Source organism: Chroicocephalus ridibundus, chromosome 2 (genome assembly GCF_963924245.1).
Source record: "Chroicocephalus ridibundus chromosome 2, bChrRid1.1, whole genome shotgun sequence".
NCBI classification, from domain to species: Eukaryota; Metazoa; Chordata; class Aves; order Charadriiformes; family Laridae; genus Chroicocephalus; species Chroicocephalus ridibundus.
In genome coordinates this window covers 141548462-141572957 of record NC_086285.1, presented here as the reverse complement: position 1 = coordinate 141572957, position 24496 = coordinate 141548462, and the positions used below count along the sequence as shown (strand labels likewise).

General features: G+C 40.1%; 1 protein-coding gene across 1 annotated transcript; it reads left to right on the top strand.

Annotated features, from left to right (window-relative positions):
* Positions 1-1938: 1938 nt before the first annotated feature.
* On the top strand, positions 1939-19385 carry CALB1 (calbindin 1). Its single transcript, XM_063327170.1, has 11 exons — positions 1939-2166; positions 2454-2530; positions 7243-7317; positions 12271-12354; positions 12443-12499; positions 15452-15529; positions 17969-18024; positions 18121-18160; positions 18256-18309; positions 18442-18513; positions 18935-19385. Exons 1-11 carry the CDS (start codon positions 2085-2087, stop codon positions 19046-19048), a joined length of 789 nt encoding a protein of 262 aa, XP_063183240.1. The 5' UTR covers positions 1939-2084; the 3' UTR covers positions 19049-19385.
* The last annotated feature ends 5111 nt before the right edge of the window (positions 19386-24496 follow it).

Sequence of the window (24496 nt, the reverse complement as noted above, 5' to 3'; positions counted from 1 at the left end):
TGCTGCTGCTCGCTGAGGCCAGGACCGTGCCATGTACTTACTTCTGGTAAAAAAAGCCTCGTGAATCCTCTCTCCTTTTCTCTGTCGTCATTGCTACTATATGGAAACACATTAGTTTCAGATTTGTGTTTTCAAGACAAGACATAGGCAGACTGCAGAAGTTTCAGCATCTGCCTCCCACTACTCTGAGAAAGCCATGACTGAAAAACAGTTCCTAATGGTAAATTGCCCCGGCCATGAATTTTGTTTCTTTTTCACATGGAAAAACACAAAGCCTCATTGTAAGGAAATATTCAAAATTTCTTCAGTCCTTTTGCAAGTGTATAATGGTATTTGTGGCTGTAAAACTATTCTGAACACTTTTCACTGATACAAACATTTTTAACTGAAGGGATCAGTGATCTGATTCCTGTGTCTTTCATCTTAGCTGCTTTATTCAGCAGCTCTCAAAATACAGACCAACATGATGTATCTCTTGAAGAACTCACAGCCAAACAGCAGCAACAGAATGAGAGAAAGCTGCACATAACAGGTGGAGAAACAGGAGAATGGAAAGATGGAGGGAATCAAGTATAAGGTCTCATGATTACTTAATCACTAGGCCCACATCTTGTTCCATAATGCATACAAGATTTCAGCCACCCAATCTACTGAAATCCCTCTCAGGACGTGTCAGCCATTAACTAAGCATCCACCTCTCATCCTGCTGGGTTATCCATCCCCCTTGGCACTTTGCTGTCTTCTGTTCTGCATTATTCCATCTTTTTCATATCCTTGAGCTATATGTGAGTCTTAACGCACTATTGTCCTACTGTTGCTCATGTCAATAACTTAACACATGGAGATTCCCAGGTTTCCTGGCTGTTCTGATCTGCCATCCTTACTATACTACCTACTGTATTTGGCAATATCCTATCAGCCAATCATCTCGGCCATCAAACCGTGCTAACTCCATGTGGCATCTGAGGGATATTACTGGAAGGAGAAAGGCAGTTTCAGTGCTTCAGGGTACCCAGGTAACCCTAATGACTGGAATGAGTCATCCCAAAAGGGACTTAATAATTATTACTAGTACGATACCATGTTACCCTGCGAGAAAAGGAAGATCTTTGGTAAGATGCTCTGTCCCCTCCCACCAACCCACTGCTATAGGAGGGCATGTCTCCAAAGCTGATCTACCAAAAAACATTCTTGCCCAGTCAGAAATGACTGTGGTAGTGTCCCTCACACCTCGGCACTGGGAAGAAAAGAGCTTACCAATGAAGCCTTCCATACTTAATTGTTGGGATGAAATTACCTGCTAGGGCAGCACATTCAAGTCTACCATGCCTGTTCTTGTGCTATCTCAATATGGATATCTCAATATCCCATGATATCTTAGTGGGAATATCAATTTAAAGGGTTGTAGCTCTTCAAAGATTAAGTCTGTGTGCAGCTATCTGCAAGTTTCCTTTGAGCAGTGAAAAATGGATTCCTTACGCCCCACATGATTGTCCCATACGGACTTTTTGTACCAGGACACCCTGCAGTGCTGTTAGCCATGCCCTGACACCCAAGACCCTTTCCCAGAGGGAAGCCCGATGGCTCCACCGGTAGATTGTGCTTGCCCTCCGCTTCGCCACGTCTCATGGACACACTTTCCCTCAGCAAGGGACCCGCAATAACTCCTGGGTCACCCACCTCTGATCCCTTTGCTCGGGGGCCTGCACCCGGCACTAGCACACTCCCCACTCCGACCCACGTTTAGGTCGCCACTGTCCCCGGAGCCCTCAGCCGCGGGGTCCGGGGAGGGTGCCGCCGGGCTGGCCCCAGCCACGGTGCCGCCGGCGGAAGACCCCGGCCCCCCCGCGCCGGGCGGGGAGGCCGCGCCGGGCCCCGTGGAGAGGGAGGGCATCGCCGGGGGGAGTGGCCCGGCCGGGACGGCCCCATAAATAGCCCTCAGCGGGGCGGCGGCGGGAGGAGCCGTCGGAGCCGTCGCCGCAGTCGCCGCCGTCGCCGCGCCGGCCGCGGACAGAGTCAGCACCGCGGACAGCGCCCCCTCCGCGCCCCCTCCGCGCCGCCCCGCGCCCCTCCGCGCCCCCACCATGACGGCGGAGACCCACCTGCAGGGCGTGGAGATCTCGGCCGCCCAGTTCTTCGAGATCTGGCACCACTACGACTCCGACGGTGACTCCTTTTCCCCCCCGGGGCGGCGGGGGCGCGGGGGGCGGAGGGGGGCAGGCCCGCGGGAGGCTGGGGGGGACCCCACCGCTCCCCGCCCGAAAGCAGCCCCGGCCCCGCTCCGCGCCCGCCGCCCCGGAGCCGTCAGGGGCTGGGGTCGGTGCCGGGCGAGGGGCGGAGGGAGCCGCTCCGCCGGGAGGGAGCAGACGGGTCGGAGACGTCCCTGCCAGCGCTGAAGAGCGGAGAGAGTTTGGAGGGAGCGGTGGCCGCAACCGTAACTCTTTCTGTTGTAGGCAATGGGTACATGGATGGGAAGGAGCTACAAAACTTCATCCAGGAGCTGCAGCAGGCACGGAAGAAGGCAGGCTTGGTAGGTTAACGTTTTGCCCCATTTATCTGTCTTCTCCGGGAAAGAAGAGTTTTCTTGAGCAAACTCCAGTGCCCCCGTTCCTTCTGTTCTCTGTTGCCATCACACGGTTGCCTCACCAGGCAAAGGGAAGTAGCTTGGTTAGAAATCAGCAGGTTGCAAATGAAATAAATCATCTGCTTTGGAAAGGCGAGGCCAGGGTCCACCTCCCCGGAGAGCAGGTCCCACTCACACCTTGCCAGGCTACGAGCTGATGCTTCTTACAGCGCTTAAAAAAAGAAAAGTCAAGAAATGTATGGACATTACCTTTTAGTCTTGGATGGGATCTTATCCCATTGCAATTAATCTTACCTGAGACAGATATGTACTGATACTAAGAGAAAGAAAAAAAAGAAAGAGAGAAAAAGTAAGAAAGAAAAGAAAAAACATCACTTCAAGTTAGTTGGACTCTGTTTTAGTTTTGTACCTAATGGGCAGTACGGGCTGAAATACATTTCTGCCCCTTGGTGGTCAGCAAATAGATCTGCAGATGATTGCTAACCACTTTTTGCCCTTCATCAGTTTTAAACACCAGGAGTATGAATACTGAACCCTGGTAGTTTAAATTGTTCCGAGGGACACCAAAGTTTTTGACAATGCCGCCAAAACAATTCTCTGCATGAGTTATTAAAGCACTAGTTATAAATTTCCTCCAAACCAAACCTGCATGGGAAAAAAAAAAACAGAGAGAGAAAGAAGGAAATAAAACAGAGAGAGAATGAAAGGGAAGAGAGGAAAGAGAGAAAGCGAGAAAGACAGAAAGAAAGAAAGAAGAAAGAGAAAGAAATGAAAGATTCCATGTAAATATTTGAATTAAAATAGAAGTGAATCTTTTAAAGAAATAAATTTCATTTAAAACGATTGTTTTCTAAAACAGGCCACTTAGCATCAAACTTGAATTTATAACCTAATTAAATCAATTTAAATCACTCTATCTTAAAAAACTTCTGAAGTAACAGAAAATAAAATGATAATTTAACTGGATGGCATGTGTGCATGGGGGAAATAAATTGCTACTTCATATAAGAATACCTCCAAATTGAGCAATAGCTTTTCAATCATTAACTTTGCTTTACAAATTGCTGTATATTTTAGAAGGAAATGAAAAAAAAATCATATGCATATTAATTTGTTTTGTGGACAATTGTATCTTCTTACTAATTCTGAGTGTGAATTTCATGCATCTGAAAATCTGTCATTGTCCCAGCAATGCCTCTAATGTTACTGCAGTATTGGTACCAGTTAATTCTTCTTACAGCCGCTGGTGTAGCCACTCATTTTCATGAGTGTAAGTAAGTTTAAACTAAATTTAAAAAACAAACCAACTCAAAAAAAAAACCACAAACCAACCCAAAACAAACAAAAAAACCCCAGAAAATTGGGAAAGGTGTGTGTTTTTTAGAGGGGGGAAAGAAAATCTATTTTTTATTTTCACAGACAAGACTAAACACAACTTTAATACCTTTCAAGTATTGCAACAGAAGAAATCTCTCTTCTGTATTGAAGTGCAGGAAACTTAAGCGTGTCCATTAGAATGGAGATATTAAAGCCTGTGTATATTTAGTATGAATGGCATTCTTAGTTGAAATGCTTATATATTATTCAGTAGTTTAAAAAATAATTAGAAGCTCAAGGAAAAAAATATTTATCATTTTAAGATCACATTCTTTTCTCTCTCAAAGTAAGTGTGCATCTCTTCTTAAAAACAGAGACTGCTCAGTGTAACACAGAAAAGCCTTATTCTTACCTGCTACAAATTTAATCACTTATGCCTTTTTTTAAAAAAAAAAAGAAAAACCTCTGCCTGTATCTCACACTATATTTTAAAAATGCTTGGGTGTTTAATTAATTAATTAATTATTTTCTCTGAGTCAAACCTATTTTTGGAGTGTTCTGCTGAAAAGAGCAACCTACAGTAGCAACATCAAATTCAGTACTTGATCCATTGGTATCTGCTTTTGGTAGATGTTACCTTCATCCCTCAAGTTTTTTTCTGGAGTATGGATTTATGTCATCTTAGGCTTCAAATCTAAGCTGATTCTTGGATCTGAAGGCTCATTTGCCAAACAAGCATCTCATTAGTTCATGTCTTGTCTCATGGGACACTAATTCCGTAGCTTCAAATTTCTCTTCTTTTGCCAGAAGGGACACATTGAGAAACTAGTGTAGGTTATATGTCATTTCCTCGTCTGTCCTTCTTTTAACACCCCCAAGCTTCTTTGTCATCATTAACTTCTGCATTTCAGGTCACTCTCCTGCTCACTATTTTTGAAATATTCAATTATGCATTCTTCATAGCTGGATTTTACATCAGTCATGCCATAGGCATTAAAGAATCACATTGATTCTGTCATTGAATAGGGTGGTTTAACATTTCCCAATATTCTTCCCAACTACAGAACTGTTCTAATTATGTTCTAATTCTAATGCCTTTATTAATCCACTCGGCAAGCTTGTACTTTCACAGTTGCTTTTTCTCAGACGGAGCATGCAGCCTGATTCACGTTAGCCTCAAAGGGTGGATGTGTACTTGGAGGCTTTAGGGCTTGGGCTTTTCTTTGGGAACGCTATGTCTTTTCACTTCATGCACTGTGGTAGAGAATGAATTGATCTGATGTACTTTCAGACATGTTGAAAGAACTGCTTTTTTTTTTAAAGATAAAAGCTGTATAAGTATATAAGGATAGCTTCGATAGCTTCCATTTATTGTGCCCCACGTGTATGCGATACCTTCTCTGCTCAGGTATGCCAATTGCCAAAAGAAACTGTGCGGTACAAGTGACTAACACAGGGGTTGACACAGAGTCAATAGGTGGATCTCATCTGAGCTATTCCACATCTGTTTCTCACTTTCTCTGCATATGGAGACGATGACAATATTTCTCCACAGAAATATGTGATTTAATAGATGTTTATGAACACAGTCATGTGTTTTTGTAGTGCCATCTATCCTTACATTTTCAAATTATATCAAAAAAAGCTGTTTTCTTCTACAGCTCCACTTGGTTGGATAAGCGTCTCTTATGTTTGAAAAGGGGGGGGACTGAGGCGTGAAGCGCTAGTTTCTTAATCAAGTTTAGCACTAGACTTGGTTAAATCTAGGCAAGTTTTTCTTTGATTGAAAACATTTGTTTGAAGAACGTAACTCAAATGTCATAACTTGATGTCTTCGAACATCAAGCAGCTCAAAAGCAGGTGAAGTGAACACCAAAGACACCCTTTTCTGAGTAACGTACCAGAGGATGAGCATCCTGTTTTAACCTGAAATCAGCTGTGCCTCCTTCAACGCTGTCTGGCACTGCGGAGCTGCTACTAGAAAGATTAGTAAAATATTTAACCAGGACTAATTAAAATCCAGGTGTCTAAATTCTCTGTTCTATCTGCTAAGCAAACTTGTCCCCACTTTGGGATCATCAGATGAAAGGTGACATTGAAGTGCATTGTATTAATAACCACATCTCTAATTAAAGCCGTGGCAAATTACTAGCCTGCCATGGATGACTTTGACAGAAATAGGATACTAGGCCATGATTGTATCATCTACAAGGAACTGACATTTTAGTTAGCTGTGGCAGTTGAAATTTGGGACAAACTACAACAGACTTTATACAGCTGAGATTCCCTGTGTCTCCAGTGACAGAATCACTTAGGTCCTGTATAATCAGACCCATTGTAGCACCTAAACCTTTAATTTCCAAGGACTGCTGTGTCTTCACCTATAATATAACCATAGAATTGTCCATTGTTTTGATATAACTGTATGTCCTGATTCTTGCTTGCATGGTTTTACTAGCTCACACCTATAAGAAGTACAAAGAAAGTCAAAAGTTTAATTAGTATTGAAGGTTGATGGTGGCTCATACCAAAGCAAGGCAAGTCAAGTTGAAGTGTGAAATCAAATATTTAGATATTCACCCCCAAGCCTGGCACCTTTGCTGTAGCCTGGGGTGCGAATAGCCTTTAGCGAACAGATGTAGAGCAGGGACCGTAATTTATATGAAGAACAATTATGCCGGCTTTAGTCTGTCAGATTTGACGTACTGCTCAAAGTATTCTCCCTCCTAAATCTGCCTCTCTACATTTCAGCGGTGACATTTTGACTCTGTTTCTATGATAACCAAATACTAAACAGGGAAAAATACGATAGCGTGATGAGTTCTTTTCGGGCTTAAATAGCATCCATTGTTCAGGAAAAATCAACTCAAAGACGTGGAAAGGCTATTTTGGTGTTCAGATGTATTATACTGAAATGTTCCTTATTTTGAAAGATCTTGCACTGCCTTCAAGTTACTAATTTGAAAGTGAAAACTGAGAAAATTGACTAATAATTACCTATGAACTTCGCTGTCATCCTCTTAAACAAAGGACCTGTTATACACATCTTCCAACACATCTCTCTCTATAATTTTTCATCCTGTAAACTAAAATAGGAGTTCTAAGTATTTAGATGCCAATCATTCACACTGACTATAATATAATTCCTTAGGAAGTAAAATCTATCACAATGACATTATTCATGATAAAAAAAATACTCAATTTCATTTAAACTTGAGGAATCTAGCTGCAGTAAGCCTATTTCATTAAAAGTAGATATTATTTGGCAACTAATATTCACGTAAGTTTACATATGTTTCGCTGTATCTTAAAGTAATGTTTCTCTCATTGTAACTTTATAGGATTTAACACCTGAAATGAAAGCTTTTGTGGACCAATATGGGAAGACTACTGATGGAAAAATAGGAATAGTTGAGGTAAGATGGTTACTTTATAACAAAAGACTGACACGTTTACTTCTAGAAAATACATTTAGCACCGAACAATGTGAGCATAACATGCAAATATTTTGGATTTTTAGTTACACAGAAAATTTCTCCCTCTGTCTTAAGATCTTTAGTATTTTTTTCACTAACGAGCTTTTCTCATTAACAAAAAGTAAGGTGTTCCTAACCCCTCTCCAGACATTTCACTACATTTCATTTAACTTTGCACGCTTTATTCAGTACAAATGGGCAGCAACAGCAATTTAGTTTTCCTGCAAAGCTGTTAAGAACTGTATTTTAGAAATTTAAATTGTGAAAGGTAAATCTGATATATTTCTACCTACGATTCTGAACCACTCCTACAGTAAGGATAACACAGAAGCGAATGCAATTGGGCGATCACTGTATGCAGTCTGTTCTAAAAAGCACATACATGGTAAGAGAGCAGGTTAATCATGTCGAAGTTAAACAATATTTTAATGTTAATAGTATAATAGTAATTTTAATAGATCCAGCTTGTGAAAGATCAAGATTTCTTATGAATTCCTTTCTTGAACTTTAACAGAACTTCAGGCAGAAAACTCCCCTGTTCCTTACTCCTACTTTCTAAAGAGGGCAAAGATAACCAGCCCCTTCCTACACATACAGCCGCTCAACAATTAGTTACATATATTAGTATTAGTACATACATATTAGTATTAGTACATACGTATTAGTAACTATAATTCAGGCAACTTGCTAGGAAAGGGGGAACCATTGTGTTTTCTCTTGCTTTCACTGTTCAGCGCTGCAAGTCAAAAAGGAGAGTTTGCTGGGTTACAGCTTGAGAAGTCACTTTTTCAAGCCTAAATCTACGACTCATTTATGTCACTCTGAGTGCAGTGAGACTGCGGTTTTATTATTAAATGCTATTATATATCTTTTTCTGATAATAAGAAATCTGACCTAGAGAGCTAATTAAGAAACAGCTGGAAACAAGCCAGGTCTGCAAAATTTCTACAGTGACTAACTTTGGGTCAGTAGCTAATTTTAAAACAGAGGACTGAATAGAATCCGTAAAAGTCAATAGGAAGTATCACTGCTGATATAATATATCATTTGAGGGTATCTTTTCTCCTCTGTCATGTGTCTGAATTGCATACACTTGTTTAAATGTGCATGTAATTATGACTAAACTACCATGGAAATATGAACAGTTTGTTTCACTTGCAGTTATAATTGATTTTTAAAAATTCATCTTTTGACAATACTTAGCATTGATCGAATAGTTCTGCATCTAAAAAGAACTAGTGGTTAGTTGGACTAACGGATTGTTTGGTTTTGGACTAACAAATGCTTCTTCATTTGGTACTGAAGAATCCTATTTAATTTAGTATTTTTGCAGATGTGTAATAACAAGCACTGGATGCAAGAAGAACGCGTAGACAGTGCCTGAAAAAGACTTTCTTGGCTTAGGAAAGAGAACTGGAAGTTTTACCTTTCAAATTCTATTTCTGATTCTGCTATTGACTTAATGGGTAAAGGTGAGCAAATCCGATAGGGCCTGATACGGTGCGGTGCTCACCACCCCCAGTGAAGTGCCAAGCGTGCTCAGCATCCACGGAAGCCATTGAATAGTGAATAGTACACAGTTCAGTGACTGAAGGGACTTTCTCCCTTAATATAGCAGTTTCCCAACCCAATAGCTATATTTTATTTCACTTACATCAGCATGAAGCTTGATTTGGAAAGTGCTGATGGGACTCAGACAAAATGTGTTGTACGTGCAGAGCAGTATGATATTAAAGTTGGTATTTGGACTTGATTCTCCTTCCTTATAAATAAAATGTCCAGTAATTCCAGACTTCTCATATTTCCATAGTGCATGAAATAGTTTTTCTGAAAAAGTTTATGAATGTTGTTTAAAAACATTGTATAGCATCTGCTGTGTATAGCCATTCAGACTCCCAGCCATCATAATGAATACCCCGTGATGGAAAACATCCTAGTGAATAATGAGTTTTCAGGAAAGGTCTGTTGACTGAGATAAGGAGGAGGCCTGGGTGGCTTCACAGAGGAAGGAGTGGATTTCCAACTCAGATTAAGTGTCGTTTCTGTCTTTGCAAACACACTGCAGTTAGTTCATTAGATTTTATCCAGTGCCCTCCAGCTAAAGGCAGAGTCTGACCTGTCCACTTGCTTGTCATTGCGTAAGGGACCTTTCTTTCACCTTTTGTACTCATTCAGGTCAACGCTTTCACTAAGATGTGGATGTGAAACCCAAGGTTTCGAAACTCAGGACAGCGGTAATTCCACATTCAAATCATTTGAAGCTTACTCATGCCATAAAAATAACTACTTATTAGCATAAAATATTCTCTGTACTCCTATTCCCTATTATAGGATTTTAAAAAGCAAATTCACTGTTATTAGGTGAAAGGAATTTTAAATAGCATTAAATATCAACAGAATTTACTTAGAGAATGCATTATAGAAAATCATTCTGATATTGTTTTAAGTACCGAGAGTCTTTTTTTCTGCTAGGTAACCTATAAAGACGTACCTCAGCCTGCAGCTGAGCAGAGAGGACTCAAGCCAGTCTCAGGCTTTGTGGTCGTCCTCGATTACTCACGATGCAGAAATAGCCAACATTCTCCATAAAGGCAGCAGACCTCACAGAAATTCTCACTAAACCGCTATTGCTGCCATATACACGAACTCGTAGCGGTCCGCACCCTTATTCAAACATGCTCACAGAGTCCCCTGTGCTTATCCTCACAAAGACGTCGCCATTAGAGACGTCATTAGCACCAGGTTTCCATCTTTCCTCTCTTAATGGTATAGCTGGGACTGGGAAGTTGAGCCTGTTTCCACACAATCTCATCCCTTAATAATGCAGAGTTTTCCACAAAAAGCAATTTAATGCTATTTGATGCATAAGCTTGGAGAACTGGCCTGCCCTTTAGCTATATTGTTTCTATTCCGCTAAAGGGTACAAAACAAAGAAAACACCAAACACATTTTTTGGCAGAAGCCTGAGCTAATATTGGATATTGAACTACTACATCTTTGTAACATAAAAACCTGTGCTTTCTCCTGAGACTTACAGGGGGCAAAGAGGTATAGCTTAAAATAAGGTAATTTTCTTCCACAGGTAATATATTCTGTACCTCAAATACAGTTTGGTGCTGCTAGTAAGCTGTTAATGATTCTCTGGAATGTTACTGTTTCACATTTACCCTTGCACCTTGTACTATTTTACTATTCACCAGACTTTATAAAAGGTCCCACAAACTAGGTCTTATTTATAATTTCCACACATGTAAAGCCTTCCTGGTGTCATAATCAGTCCCTTCCCCCCAACTCCGCTTATTATTATAATCAGTTCTTCCATTCCGTGTTTGTTGTTAAGTGGAAATATTGATTTACTCTAAAAATCAAAGCTCCCCTGTGTTGGGAGAAATAAAGAAATTTTTCCCTAAATCAGTACTGAGTTACACACAGTAACAGCTACTACATACATATGAACATGTACTTACCCACACATGTATATGCTATTTATAATGGAGTAGGTTTTGAAAGCTGCTGACAAACACACATTGTTTAAGTTGATTGGGTTTGGTGTTCGGCCATTTAGAAAAAGCGCTCAGAACACTCTGATGGCCCTGACAGTCTGTCATCAGCTGCTCCATCTCCCTGTGGAGAGTGCTCTGATGTGTCTTTTTAGTTGTACCAACACTTAAAGAATATAACTAATTCCTTGCACAGATAATTTCAGAGAAGCAAGAGATCTGTCTCCATCCCCTTGTTGTGCCTGCAGAGTGAGAGGGAGAGCTGAAGTCACCTACGGCGCCGTTAGAACCCAAAAAAAACGCCTGAGCAATTAGGCAATAACACTGAAATAGACAGAACAAGAGATTTGAGGGTGTGAAATAAATGCAGAAAACCAAAGATTTGAATCAAAATTTTAAGATGGGGCTCCAGAAAGTCTGCAGATGATATTTTTCACAAAAGAATGCAGCTAAGAAATCCGTCTTTCTCCATTTTCTCTTCCTTGTAAGCACAGCTGGTCTATTCTTCAAGTAGAAAGTTTTCTTTAATCAAAACACATTTCATACATTTTGAGGACAGAAAAAAAATATTGGGCTTTTGTTAAAAACAAATCATGATTTTACATTAAATTATACAGCATACTCTCCATCTTCTACATTTGTCACTTGCCAAAATTGAGTTATAGTAAATGAACGTTTTCAATAATCAGTACAATAATGTCTGATTTTAAAAAAGCCTTTTGTAGAGTTGAGGCACTGGAAGAACCACCCCTGATTTTGCAGGGCTAAAAGCCCTTTTGATTTCTTTCTGGTATTTATAGCTCTTCTTGAACACATCTTTGTGCCTGACAAATGCTCACCAGTTGCCATCCCCTTACCCTTCCCACTTTCTTTTTTTTTTTTTTTCTCCTGGCTTTTCCATGTATTTTTCTGTTTACCTTACACGTGTTCTTCATGTCAGTGTTCCTCTCTCCTCTTCCTCAGTGTCTGTGAGTAGTCTATTTTCATCACTTTGTTAATTCATGGTCCTTCACATTTATCCTCTAAACATCCTTGCGTTATGCTTTCCCTTCATGCCGATTCCAAGGTTTTCACCACCGATCCTAACTCTGCAGGGGTGAACTTTTTTCCCCTCTCTCACCAGCTATCCCTTCGGTAAAGTGCTGTTTCCCTCCCTTCTCTCGGACCTCAGTTCTGTTTGACCTTGGTGAACGTGGCAAAGCTGCAAGCCAGAAGCCTTTCAGAGGCATCTTCCAAACATTTGAGCTAACAGGATGAAGCTCCCTGTGGGGCCAAAATAGCGCAGTATGAGCACAAAGAATTCCATACTCTTTTAACAAGTTTCACATTCTTTTACAGGCTCAGCTGGCCTAATGAAGAATCAAAATTTAATCTTTCTTAAATTCTGTTACAGCTTGCTCAGATATTACCGACGGAAGAGAATTTCCTGTTGTTCTTCAGGTGCCAGCAGCTAAAGTCAAGTGAAGACTTCATGCAGGTACAGTATGAAAAGTTGCCTTTTGTAAAATCACCCGAGACCCGCTTGCCATAAATATATCATTAAAGCATTCACGTTCTGATTGCAGACATGGAGAAAATATGACAGCGACCACAGTGGCTTCATTGATTCTGAGGAGCTCAAGGTAAACCGATACTTATGAGTAGGCACGACATGAGACCAGGCGTTGGATTACAGCCATCTGTTTCTTCAGATACCCACCCGTTCATGTTTTTGCATTTCAAACATGACGGGAAAGCAATATGATTAGCTGATGTTTTTATCGCCAGCAAATTATTTAAAGTGAAACTCTAATCCGATCAATGTTTTTTAAAGCGTGCTTTAATTCAGATCAATGTTTGTCTCAAGTGACTCAAGGTAGCGGGTACTCTAGCTTAGAAGTAAGAAAGATTAAGAAAGCAAGATAGGCCTCTGAAAGCTATGTTGTTCTTTTTTTTGGTATATTAGGGACGAGGGATGTTTTGTTGATTTTTTCCCTAAGGGCATCACTACCATTAATCACTACGCTGCAGGTCAGATCATGCTCTCTCAAGTATCCTGTAAGCCTACAGTTCCCTGTAATACTGTTAGGCTAACGCAACTGGAATTATGTTGCCCCTGCTTGGTTAACTTGGTGGGATTTTGGTATCAGCTTGAATATGCACAAAATAAGAGCATAATCGAGGTTATTCCATTAGCCACCTCAGCCTTGCAGAGTTAACAAACCTTAAAACTAGCGTCAGAAAACTAACAGAAATTTGTGGAGGCTGAATCCCAGCCTTACAGAACCACAGAGGGGTTGGAAGTGACCTCTGGAGGTCTCTGGTCCAACCCCCCTGCTCAAGCAGGGCCACCTACAGCCAGTTGCCCAGGACTATGTCCAGATGGCTTCTGAGTATCTCCAAGGATGGAGACTCCAAAACCTTTCTGGGCAACCTGTGCCAGTGCTCAGTCATTCTTACAGTGAAAAAGTGTTTCCTGATGTTCAGAGGGAACCTCACATGTTTTAGTCTGTGCCTACAGCCTCTTGTGCTGTCACTGGCCATCAGCCTGGCTCCATCCTCTCTGCACCCTCCCTTTAAGTATTTCTAGACATTGATGAGGTCGCCCCAAGCCCTCTCTACTCCAGGCTGAACAGTCCCAGCTCTTTCAGCCCTTCCTTGTAGGAGAGGTGCTCATGTACAGCAGACTCCAAGTAGAAAGGTACCATTTTCCACAGTTCAACTGCACTTGATGCTTTACTGTAGCTTTAAATTCAGTTCACAGCAAGAGAAAGACCTAGTGGTGTTTATCCATCTAATTTGGACTATTTTGCCCATATGTGGTATTCTAAAGAAGAACTACATAAGCTTTATTAACTAAAGCACCAGGAGATCAAATTGTCTGAAATCCTTACAGCTCTTCTGTTCAGAAGAGGAATCCACAACAGACAGTTCACATCTGTTTTCCTTTTCCCTTCTTTGAGTTTGGTATCTGTGTGACATTTGCCGAGGGTCCTACCTCAAGGTAACCCTCATGCAGATGAGCCCATTCTTCTGCTGTCTGGTGGCAGCAGGTTGGTGTATCTAAAGTTTGTAGCATCAGGAGGAGGCCATGCACGTACCACTTGAGAACTCTCCAGCTGTTAGGCGATGCCTTAAGGACTGTTGCCAGCTGCTATCATTTAAAATAGACTTAAAAAGGCAGGGCTGACTGAGGACCAGCTGAGGAAGGAAGACATTTTAACTGGATCCCTAATGGCCCTATCTCTCTTGTTCTTCAAGATTTTGTCCGCCTCAGAGAAACAGGCCATTTTAACATATTGAAAATAAGACATAAATGTCCAGTTTTATTTTTAGATCAGTATTTCTTGATAAGCCCAAACATTTTAAGTATTTGCTATGTGAGGAGGACACCATACACCCACTCACAACTTTGTAAGAGAAATTTAAGCTGGAAATCAGGAAAACTTTCTAACAATAGTAACGGCAGTGGAATATGTTGCCTAAGGGGGAGGCAGACTCTCCATCACTGCCTGTATTTAGGAAAGGTTTGGCGATAGCTCAGATCAGACAGTAACTCAGGAAGTTTAGATGTAGATGCTCCTGTCTTGAGACATGGAGATGGACTGGACAGCCTTTCAATGCCCTTTCCAGTTCTATTTTCCATGAAAGCACACAATATTAAACATGCCTCCATTTGCAACATTTCAGTCATGCTCTTTGTATACAAGCTACCAGGCAGGCCTTCCACCGTGGAGGGGGCCAGACTGGGAGAACTATAGCGGGTATTAGCCATCTGACTATTGACATGGTTGCATTCAAGTTCAAGAATGTCATCTATATACAAATAGATTTTCTTATGAGCTACCCCATTTTCTGTCTTGAAATGTGGCCCAAAATTCCACGAAGACAATGACACCCCAATTGATGACAGTAATTAGGTACCTCATCAAGCATTGACAGGCATATGGACATCTCAGATCTAGTACAGAAATTTAAACCACTCAATGGATGGAAATAATCTTATTTTTTAAAGTACAAATGGCTGGTGTTTAAAGTCATGTGATAACCATATCAAATTCTCATTCAAAAAAGACCCACTGAAACTGGCTGCACACTTTTAAAATAGAAGGTAGGAAGGAGCCACATAAGTTAACATTCACTTCTAGCACCGGGTACTGCCATAGGCAAGGAGAAAACTTGATTAATCATTGATCTTTTCTGTAAAATTGTTCCTATGTTGCAAGAAGTGATTAGGCATCCCAGTTTTCAAGGAGACTCAAGGTTAATTAGTTTAGTTTACTGACAGAGCTGATTAGGAAGCAGTAATACTTGAAAGCCAAACTATTTTTTCCAAAATCACAATACAAAAAACGGCATACAACGCAGAAAGTTTTATGAGTCACTTTTTCCAAATAAAACTTGAATTGATCAAAAGAAACTGTTATGTTCTTAGCTGTTAATTACCACTTCTTTTCATACTTATTTGGAACTTCAGCAGGAAATACTAAAGTGGGAGTAAAATAGTATTTCCCATTACTTTAGTCAGAAGTTAGCAAGTCAAGCATTTTATGCTGTAGATAAAAGCTCACCTATTACTCTTCTTATTTTAACAGAGCTTCTTGAAAGATTTACTACAGAAAGCAAATAAGCAGATTGAAGACTCAAAGCTAACAGAATACACAGAAATAATGGTAAGATTATTCACAGGCATATTTCATCAAGCCTGGACTAATCCAAACTCTCTTTATCTTTAGCCACTGGAAGGCTCCAAATGACTTGGAGCTCCACCAGGTCCAAATTAGGCTAACTATGTCATTGCCACAGAGAAACGACTGTGGCATCGAGCACTGCAAGTACTTTGGCAGCTACAGAGCTTTTGATGGGCAGTGTTCAGTGCTGCTTAAAAAAAAAAAAGCTCAGGAATTTTCAGTCTTCTTAGTGTTTATATAATATCAGTCCACACCATACTATTTTCCCCTGTTACGCTTCCCTGTGCCATTAGTTGTAAAACTGAAGTCTTCACAGTTGATAGGAGAAAAATTTTACCTGTCATAATTACGTTATTTGGGGTTACTTTCTCTCTTTTGCCTTCTTTCAGTGCTGTAGTGTCTGTTTAGTGTCTGTCTCTTGTTTTAAAAGCCATCACTGTATGGTGGTCTTTGAGACTTACAAACATCTCATTCTTTCCTTCTCCCCCACTTGAAGGAGAAACAGATGTTTTAGATAAACACTAGGACAAAACTGTCACCTCCCTGGCCTTAAATCAGCCCATCCTTGGGGCGCTCCTCCCACCCCACAGCTATGATGCTCCATGGTAGGGACCGGTATTGGCTTCTGAGTGGAGGTTTCAAGAAAAGACAGACTCAGAAGTCTTGTCTTCAGGAAATGCGTAACGCTACATTATTTTGTTTTACCAGCTTGTTTTCATCATAAAATATTTTTAGCAATCAAAAATGTGCTAGGTAAACACACTAGCCCTCAAACGGGCCTGAGAATGGCTCATCCAAACTTGTGTTTCTCCTGGAAAATGCTGGTTTGTTGCACAAGTATAAACCATTTACCTAGAATTGTCACTGTTTATTCACTGGTGAAGATAACATATATCCTTTTAATGCAGGGAGCTTTTTAACCTTCGTCTTAAAGCGTGCTCTAAGTTCTGGGCTCTGCAGAGAGACATAACGACAAAGAATTAACAGCAGTAAGAAATAAAGCATAAAGCCAGCTCTCTCATAATCTCCTCAGAAACTAGAAAAGACGACTAATAGAAAACATATGGTCCTGAGCAGCTGCCGGCAAGCACAGCCAGCCACTAACAACCCATCAAAATACAAAATATGTTGACTTCACAGCTGCTGCTGCTGCTTACCTCCCCCAAATGCAAATCTCCTTTCACGGGAAATGCATCTACAGATGCTTTTATACAAGGAGAGGAAGTGTTCAAAGCAACCAGGGTTCTACGGAGAAATAAATGCTTATAGAATTGGTCTCTTTTCTGGTCTCCTTTGCCATTTATTGTGTATTAACCAAGTGAAATCGGTTCTTTTTTCATGGCACTAATTCTGCCTTTAAAAGGATATACACTTCTCTCAGTACAGGATGCCGCTTTCCCTCTTATCTAAAAATTACATCTAAAATTACTGTGATTGAAAGTGATGGGATGGAGCGTGGGTGGTGGTGTTTTCAGTACAACGTCTAACAATTTTTTGTACAGTTTGCCGCTTTTGTGACTCTTTTATACAGCAAAGGCAAAATAATACTTGAAAGTAGAAAAATGGAGCTATACAGACATAAAACTGGGAGAGGAAGGCCCACGCAGGTGTAATATCTCCATCGACTTCTAATAGCGAATATAAGCTGCTTGTGCCGCTCAAGCAGCAGGAGCTCACGCTTTCAAGGGCTCAAAGGAAAACACTTTAATACAACAGGATGATTAAAAATTATTAGAAAGAGTATTCACATATTTTGTCAAATTACGTTTATAATTAAATTATAGAAATAAATATATTATTATTTGGAGACACTTAATTTCCCATTTTCATACCATCAACAAAATGTGATCATCTACAGCGTCTGTTCACTCTTTTCTCGAAATATATCACAGAAACAGAATGTGATCTTTACTTAAATATTTACACCTAGCAGCCCATTGAATGAAATGTCTATTATTTTCTAAGGAATTGAATGCCTTGGATTCTATTGAACTTTAGCTTACAGTTGTTTCACCTTTATGAATGGAGAATAGTGATGTTAGTATCAGATCATGACACGAAGTCAAAAGTAAAATGTTATCACGTCAACGCTCCTTTCGTGTATAAATAATTACATGCGGGTGACTCACACAGGACATTCATCACTGTAGGCAGGTTAAGACCTACCTTACAGTAGTTTAATCTGAATTCTTCATCTGGTTTCTTATCAAGCTTTTGCAGTAGAGTTAATTACTATAAATTACTTCTTCAGTACTTTAAATACATGTGTAACACAGCAAACGTGACAGATAAAAACAGGGGGGCATCGTTTCAGCGTGAAATAAAGGCTAAATTTAATTGAATTTAAGTTTTCCTAAGACGTGTTTTCTTCATTATGCTGATTAATTTTGATTAGTAACATAAAATTATATATTCTTTCAGCTCAGGATGTTTGATGCAAACAATGATGGAAAGTTGGAGCTTACTGAACTGGCCAGGTATGTCTTCTGTTTCTTTTCAGAACAAATATTGTGTACCGTTTGCTGTTACGGAAACAGCTAAATATTTTGACCCTGTTTTTTTTCTCTCCAAAGACTACTCCCTGTACAGGAAAATTTTCTTATTAAATTTCAGGTATGAAAATTCACATTGTTAAGGTAACCTGGTACCATCACACATAACTGATGTCACTAATGGATATTTTTTTTTTTCTTCATTTTGGCATTTAGGGTGTCAAAATGTGTGCAAAAGAATTCAATAAAGCCTTTGAGATGTATGATCAAGTAAGTCTTCAAAAAACCTTTTTATTAACTGCTTTGTTTGATGGCACTTATTTTCTGAATTTGTGGAAAACTAGTCATATCCTCTGAAACGAAAAATAAACGTTTAAAATTATCTTCAATGTTTTTTTTCAGGATGGCAATGGCTATATAGATGAAAATGAACTCGATGCACTACTGAAGGATCTCTGTGAAAAGAACAAAAAGGTAATCCTAGAGGGCTTTTTTCCCCTTAGAGATTAGATTTAATTTGGATTTTAAGGACACTTTAATCCACCCAATTAAGATAAATATAGAGCTTCTAAGTCATGGCTCCCGAAGTCACAGTACAGCTAAAAATGCTGGCAGAAGTCATAGCAGTGTAAATCCTGAACTAGGGGAGTTGTGATTACATAGTGACACTGTCAAAAGCTCGCTTCTGAGACATCAGCTTTCGGCAATCTAACATACGGCTACAATATGGATAAAATGCAAATACATAAACAACATTTGCAATGTGTCACTGTCGGACAAGCTGAGAATACCCATTTTATTTTTTTTTTTGCCCCTCGTTTTTTGCCGTTTGAAGCAGACTTGTTCATGCTGGTAACTAAACAGGATTATAAAGCATTATCTGTTCTTTAAACAGGAATTAGACATTAACAACCTTGCGACATACAAGAAAAGCATCATGGCCTTGTCCGATGGAGGAAAGCTTTACCGAGCAGAACTGGCTCTTATTCTCTGTGCTGAGGAAAACTAGAACTCTCCTGTCATGTCCACTTAACTAGTGATGTACTCTATCTACACAATAACTGTGCACTATAAGGGAGTAGGCTGTATTTTTAAACTGCATATAGAAAATTAGCCAGGATGTGTGGCACATTCCTTTCAGTTTGTTTCTATACTGTTTGTAATGTACAGTTTTTGTAACAATAAGATTGATAAAGAGAATGTCTATGTTTGGGCCAGTCTGTATATTCAAAAAGAAACTAAAATATGTCGGGGTTTATTTTGGTTTTGGTTTTTTTTTTTTTTTTTTGGCTTTCATAAACACGGCTGGAAAAAAATTAAACCTGCTGACATTGCTGTGGTCATCATATCCTTTGACACTCGCAACATTTCTTGTTGAACTACACAACAAAAAGGCCTACAGATATTTTTCCCCATTACAGCTAAATGGTTTTTTTTAAATGAAAAACATGAATTCACATTAAATATGATCTAGGTCTGAAATAGGAAAGAGATGTTGGCGTGTTCGATTTCCAAAATTTAACAAGCCACTAAGAAATATTTTCAGTTGTTAAACCAAGCACTTACAGGTCTGTGCTCTCTGCAGTTTCTCAATTACTCTTCTCATTACGAACTCATAGCGTATAGACAAAGCATTTATCCAGGATAGATCTCCACGCAGTAGTTGACAAAAATGTAGTGTTTTCACTCTAGCTGTTTAACTTTACTGAATTTAAACACAGGCACTTCAGAAATAAATGCCTTTAATCTGTCTTGGAATCCTGGCTAAATGACAGGTAGTATAGGTAATACACAGATTAACATATGATATTGTAAGTGTACCTTTCATGATTATTGCTGTGTCAGAGAATATGACAATCCATTTTCTAAACTATTTTCACATTTTGCAGGTTATAATTATTCTAGTAAATTGCTGTTTTTACATCATATTCTGTGTAATCTATAATTAAATTTAATATCCTAAGATTGTTGGTGTCTAGTTTGTCTATCTCCTGGATTCTTTTTTCTGTACCATGTAAAGGAAAAAAATATTCAAAAAAAATGTGCCTCCTTGAATCTTACGCTGAATTACTAACCTATAATAATAGTATTAAAATTTAACACTAAATGAAGCAAAAGACGTAGTACAGATTTTATACCAATTTAGTAATTTATTTTACATGGTGGGCTCTGCTTGTTACTATGCTAGAGAGGTATTTTTTAAACGGGAAACTGTAATATGGAAACAGCCCTGTCTTCTTGCATCTTAATGTTTTTTGGCCTGGCTCCCTTTTTACTTTACCCCGATTTTATGCCAGACAACTCCATGAATGTCCAGGCCGTTGCTCCCAGTACGTACTGGTGTACGAAGGAAACTGGACTGTCTTAAAGCCAATAAACCCATGTTGCCTCCATATACAGCTGTTTCAGAAGCAATTCCAGGTTAGCAGATTAGCTATACACAACTTCTCAAATGCATCTCCGTGTCCTATTTAGCAAGCAGAAGCAAATGCATTTTATTTGAAATGTGTCTCAAACAATGAGGCTCGGATCCTTCAAGATTACAGTCACCGAACTCCCACTGAAATGAATCCTTGAACTCCTCAGGTGAACTCAGGCAACTAAATACCGTTTTAGGAATGGTCTAATGGCCTTGGGCTCCCTCCAGTCTGAGCCTCGGGAAGTTAAGGAGCAGGTGGTGCAGGATGGGGCCTTGCTGAAAAAAGCCGCAAAAAAGCGAAAGTAAGATTAGCTCCTTCTCCCCGCTTTACTCTCGCTCCACGCACAGTGATTTGACTACTCACCGGCTTGTTCTCCTCTTTTCTCTATGCAATGTGAAATACAACTGTGTATGTTCAGTGAAGAAACAGTGAACCTGCCTATCAGTACAATAAATGATTGACATTGTTCATACTGTGCACCTGAACCCCTGGATTTTGATTTATTTTAACATTTTTAAAGTGTAAAGAAAAAAAACCAGCAAACTTGCATGTAAAAATATAATGTGACTGTTTGCCAAAATCATTACAGCGGAAGAAAAAAGTGTTTAAGGCGTTTTGACAAGAAGTCGTCACAGAAACTGCAATCTGTCTTCCTGAACACGAGTAAAGTTACCTGTCACAGGTCTGTCCTGAAGCCACCCCTCCACCACTGCTGCTGCCCACCAGCTGGCTCTGCCGCCGAGCGCCACGCCGAAAGCACGCCTCAGTCCCCCACAGGCAGAATGTTTCCTGCAGTAATTTCTCATAAATAAAACTTGGATTAAAAGACGGCAACTTAAAAACCCATTTCTAGCAAAGGTGGCTACTACGTCAGCGCAAAGTAAATACGGGTAAGTCAAAACTTGCCGTAAAAACTCCAGGTTTTAAAATCTCTAAACCACTCCTGGGCAGAGCTCTTAAAAATGCCAGGTTTGGGGCAGAACGACGCATGGAATAATGAGAGAGGTGACAATAAGGAAGTTTCTGCGAGCTTCTTCCTTCTAGTAAACCTTTAGTGACCAAAAAAAAAAAAAAAGTTGAAAGTAAAATAGTAGCATGCACAAAAAATTAATAACATGAGGTCGTGCAGGTGTGCCATGTTCCTGCTAAACAGAGAAACTGCCTGACAGGTAGCTACACGGGAGCTACTTTACTGAAGTTGTTAACAATTTCACTGTCTAAAAATAGGCATTTTATTTAATTAAGTAGTCAAACTAAATAAGCACTCAAGCTAGTAAATAGTCTCACACAGCCCTAGAAATTTTGCAAGCTGTGCAAAATTTTAGCCCATTCTAGTGTGAATGCGTAGAGCTGAAAACTTAACAAAATGTTTCCTATTCCAATCAAGTGGGGTGATTTCCTATTAATTTTAAAGCACAAAGCAGCACACTTTTACTAACGCTCGAAGAAAAAAAAAAAAAAATCCAGTAACTATTAGGCGCTTTAAAAACCTTTGGCATTATAAATGCAGTATTTGCTGAGAGATGTAAACCTTAAGGGTATCAAGCCGGGCACAGCGAGTGCCCGCTTCCAGCTTTGCCCACAGCACACAGTCCATCAGCGCGTCTCAGGAGCCTCACCTCGTCCCAAGCCACTGCCACCACCCAGCTGGCAGCTGTGACACAAACCACCGCCCGTTACGGACAAACGTCATGCTAATTTTCACCGACGATGTAACCGGGATTGAACACAGGCCTCGAAACCAGCGATTCGGCTTTCGTTCATGGCTGCGCTGTTCTACCCTGAAGGTGCGCGGTATCGCAGCACCGGTCTAATTCCCACCCCCCGTTTACAACTTCGTTATTGCATCTTTGAGAAGATTACCCACACAAGCTCACGAAATTTCTGAACAGCACATTCCATGTGCAAATGTCAAATATAGATCAGGACGCTGAGACCCGGCAGCGCTTTTGTGTAAAAAGAACCTCGTCTCGCGAAACACGCGCACGCTGCTGCTCAACTCCACTTAAACTAGGATTAAGCCTTTGTTTCATTAGACAGCATTAGCTTTCTCTGAATAACTTCCATTCAACATTTGGTGCATTTATACTAAGCCCTCATCATAACCATGGATATAATCACTGGTTGTGGAGGCAAACCGAAATCCACACCTACCTGCTGTGCCTACAAGGAGGCTCAGAATCCATATTTAGGCACCCAAATATATGTGGCCTGATTTGCTGAAGTGCTGAGCACCTCCAAATCCCTCTGAAATCAACTGAAGTTGTTCTGCACCAATTAAAAGCAGGGCAACGCACTGAAATCCCAAAGATCATTTTATTTTACTGCGTAATAAATTAGCACATAAAAGACTGGGGATTTTACCTTGGTTTAGCAGCTACAACACAAGATGCTCCCTGGAGTTAGATAAAGGTACAAATTTCCTTGCAATTCAGCGTCTTTACTTGTGTGTTATCAGCATGCGAAAAAAAGGAAAGATAAATGAGCAGTTCAAGTGCCAATGAACTTGGAAGCCAGTACGGACAGGTAGGAATCCATAGGTCCCTCACATAGTGCCATCTTCTGCTTGTAAAGCAGGCTCTCGAATTGGTAAATAATAGCAATATTCTCAACAGTAGTTGAAATATTCAAGAGGAGGGAATTCCCAGAAAGAGGAGAATCAAAGACTGACAGTGGTTCTGGTATCATAGCAAAGAGGTAATGCAACTAATCTCTTTCATTTGCAACCTCAAATGATTTTTCATAACTTGTTTATAAGCCTCTACTATAATACAATACCACTTTTACAGCACAGAATTAATCTAAGAAATTGTAACAGACAGGTTCAAAGACAGTAAATCATCAACTGAAATAAAAAGGGTAATTTCAAGGTTTATTCAAGCAGACAAGATGTACTTTTCAGTTGAAAACAGACAATTAATCCTCCTTTGAAAGTGTCTCTCATCTGAGTTCATGGAAGCGTTAACACCTTTGACTGACGGGTCATGCAAAAGTCATTTTAAAAAAGGTATTTGGATACCAGGAAAGTTTTCCGTGTGATCCATGAAAATTAAACTGCCTCTGCTACCCTACTGATTCCTTCCACCATCCCCAATGTATGCCATTACCTTTTCCCACTCATTCCTCCACTTTCTTGTCCCTCCAACTTCCTCTCCACAAAATTATGACGCCTCAAAGCAGTACCTTTTTCATACTCCCCTTTAAGTTTTGGCTGACTGGCAACCAGAGGTAGGGTGGGGAATGCAACAGCTCCAGGGCTGCGGGCTCAGGTTGGATACCATCTCCCCCCACCTGCACTATGTTTGGATTAAAGGAGCTGTGAGGACTATGCTTTATGTCGGTCTGCGATAAGTGTGCGCAACACACAGCTGTGCACATGTGTGGGGACTGGGCACCTCTTAAGATTTAACGATCTTTTATGCCTCTTTCCGGACAGTCTCATCGTCGTGGGCATTTAGGAACAGGTTCTTTTGGAATTTCCAAGCCCAGCCAGACACCGCCTGGGTTACGTAGTCGCTCTAAAGCCACTTTCTCTTGTCCTTTTACTGAGTTCAAATGTCACATGCTGCTACTTTAGTAACAAATAATGAAATTGTATTTAGGTAAAACATACACTCGAGATGTTCAAGATTCATCTCTTCATAGTAACATCCCTCTCCTGTCCCTAACCAGTCTCACAGCCCTTTTAATGAAGGAAATGAACCCAAGCCAGACTATGCCATTCTCCTGCAGAAGTGGACAGCTAGATCAGAGTTAAGTTTTTTCACTTAACTAAGCCTAAGTATCAGGAAACATTTTATAAACTATCCAGTGACATGTAACTCTTTAAAACATTATATGTCATTTCTAAAACCTGCATCAATGCATCGTATACACCTTGTGAAGGCAGATTGTTCAGAATGTAAAAGCAACTAACTTGCATGGTTTGAAATGGATGTCATCGGTATAGGTAAGATAAAATAAACTCCATTCTTGTTATAGATGCTCATTAAAATTTAAATTTTGCTTTCTGGTTCTATCACTGTTTTGTTGTCACT

Bases quoted from the DNA above. Each gene is read 5' to 3' on its own strand.
- CALB1 (XM_063327170.1), top strand. From the start codon at position 2,085: ATGACGGCGGAGACCCACCTGCAGGGCGTGGAGATCTCGGCCGCCCAG. The intron at 15,530-17,968 runs GTAAGATTATTC...ATATTCTTTCAG, and splicing joins CAGAATACACAGAAATAATG to CTCAGGATGTTTGATGCAAA. The intron at 18,025-18,120 runs GTATGTCTTCTG...TTCTCTCCAAAG, and splicing joins GAGCTTACTGAACTGGCCAG to ACTACTCCCTGTACAGGAAA.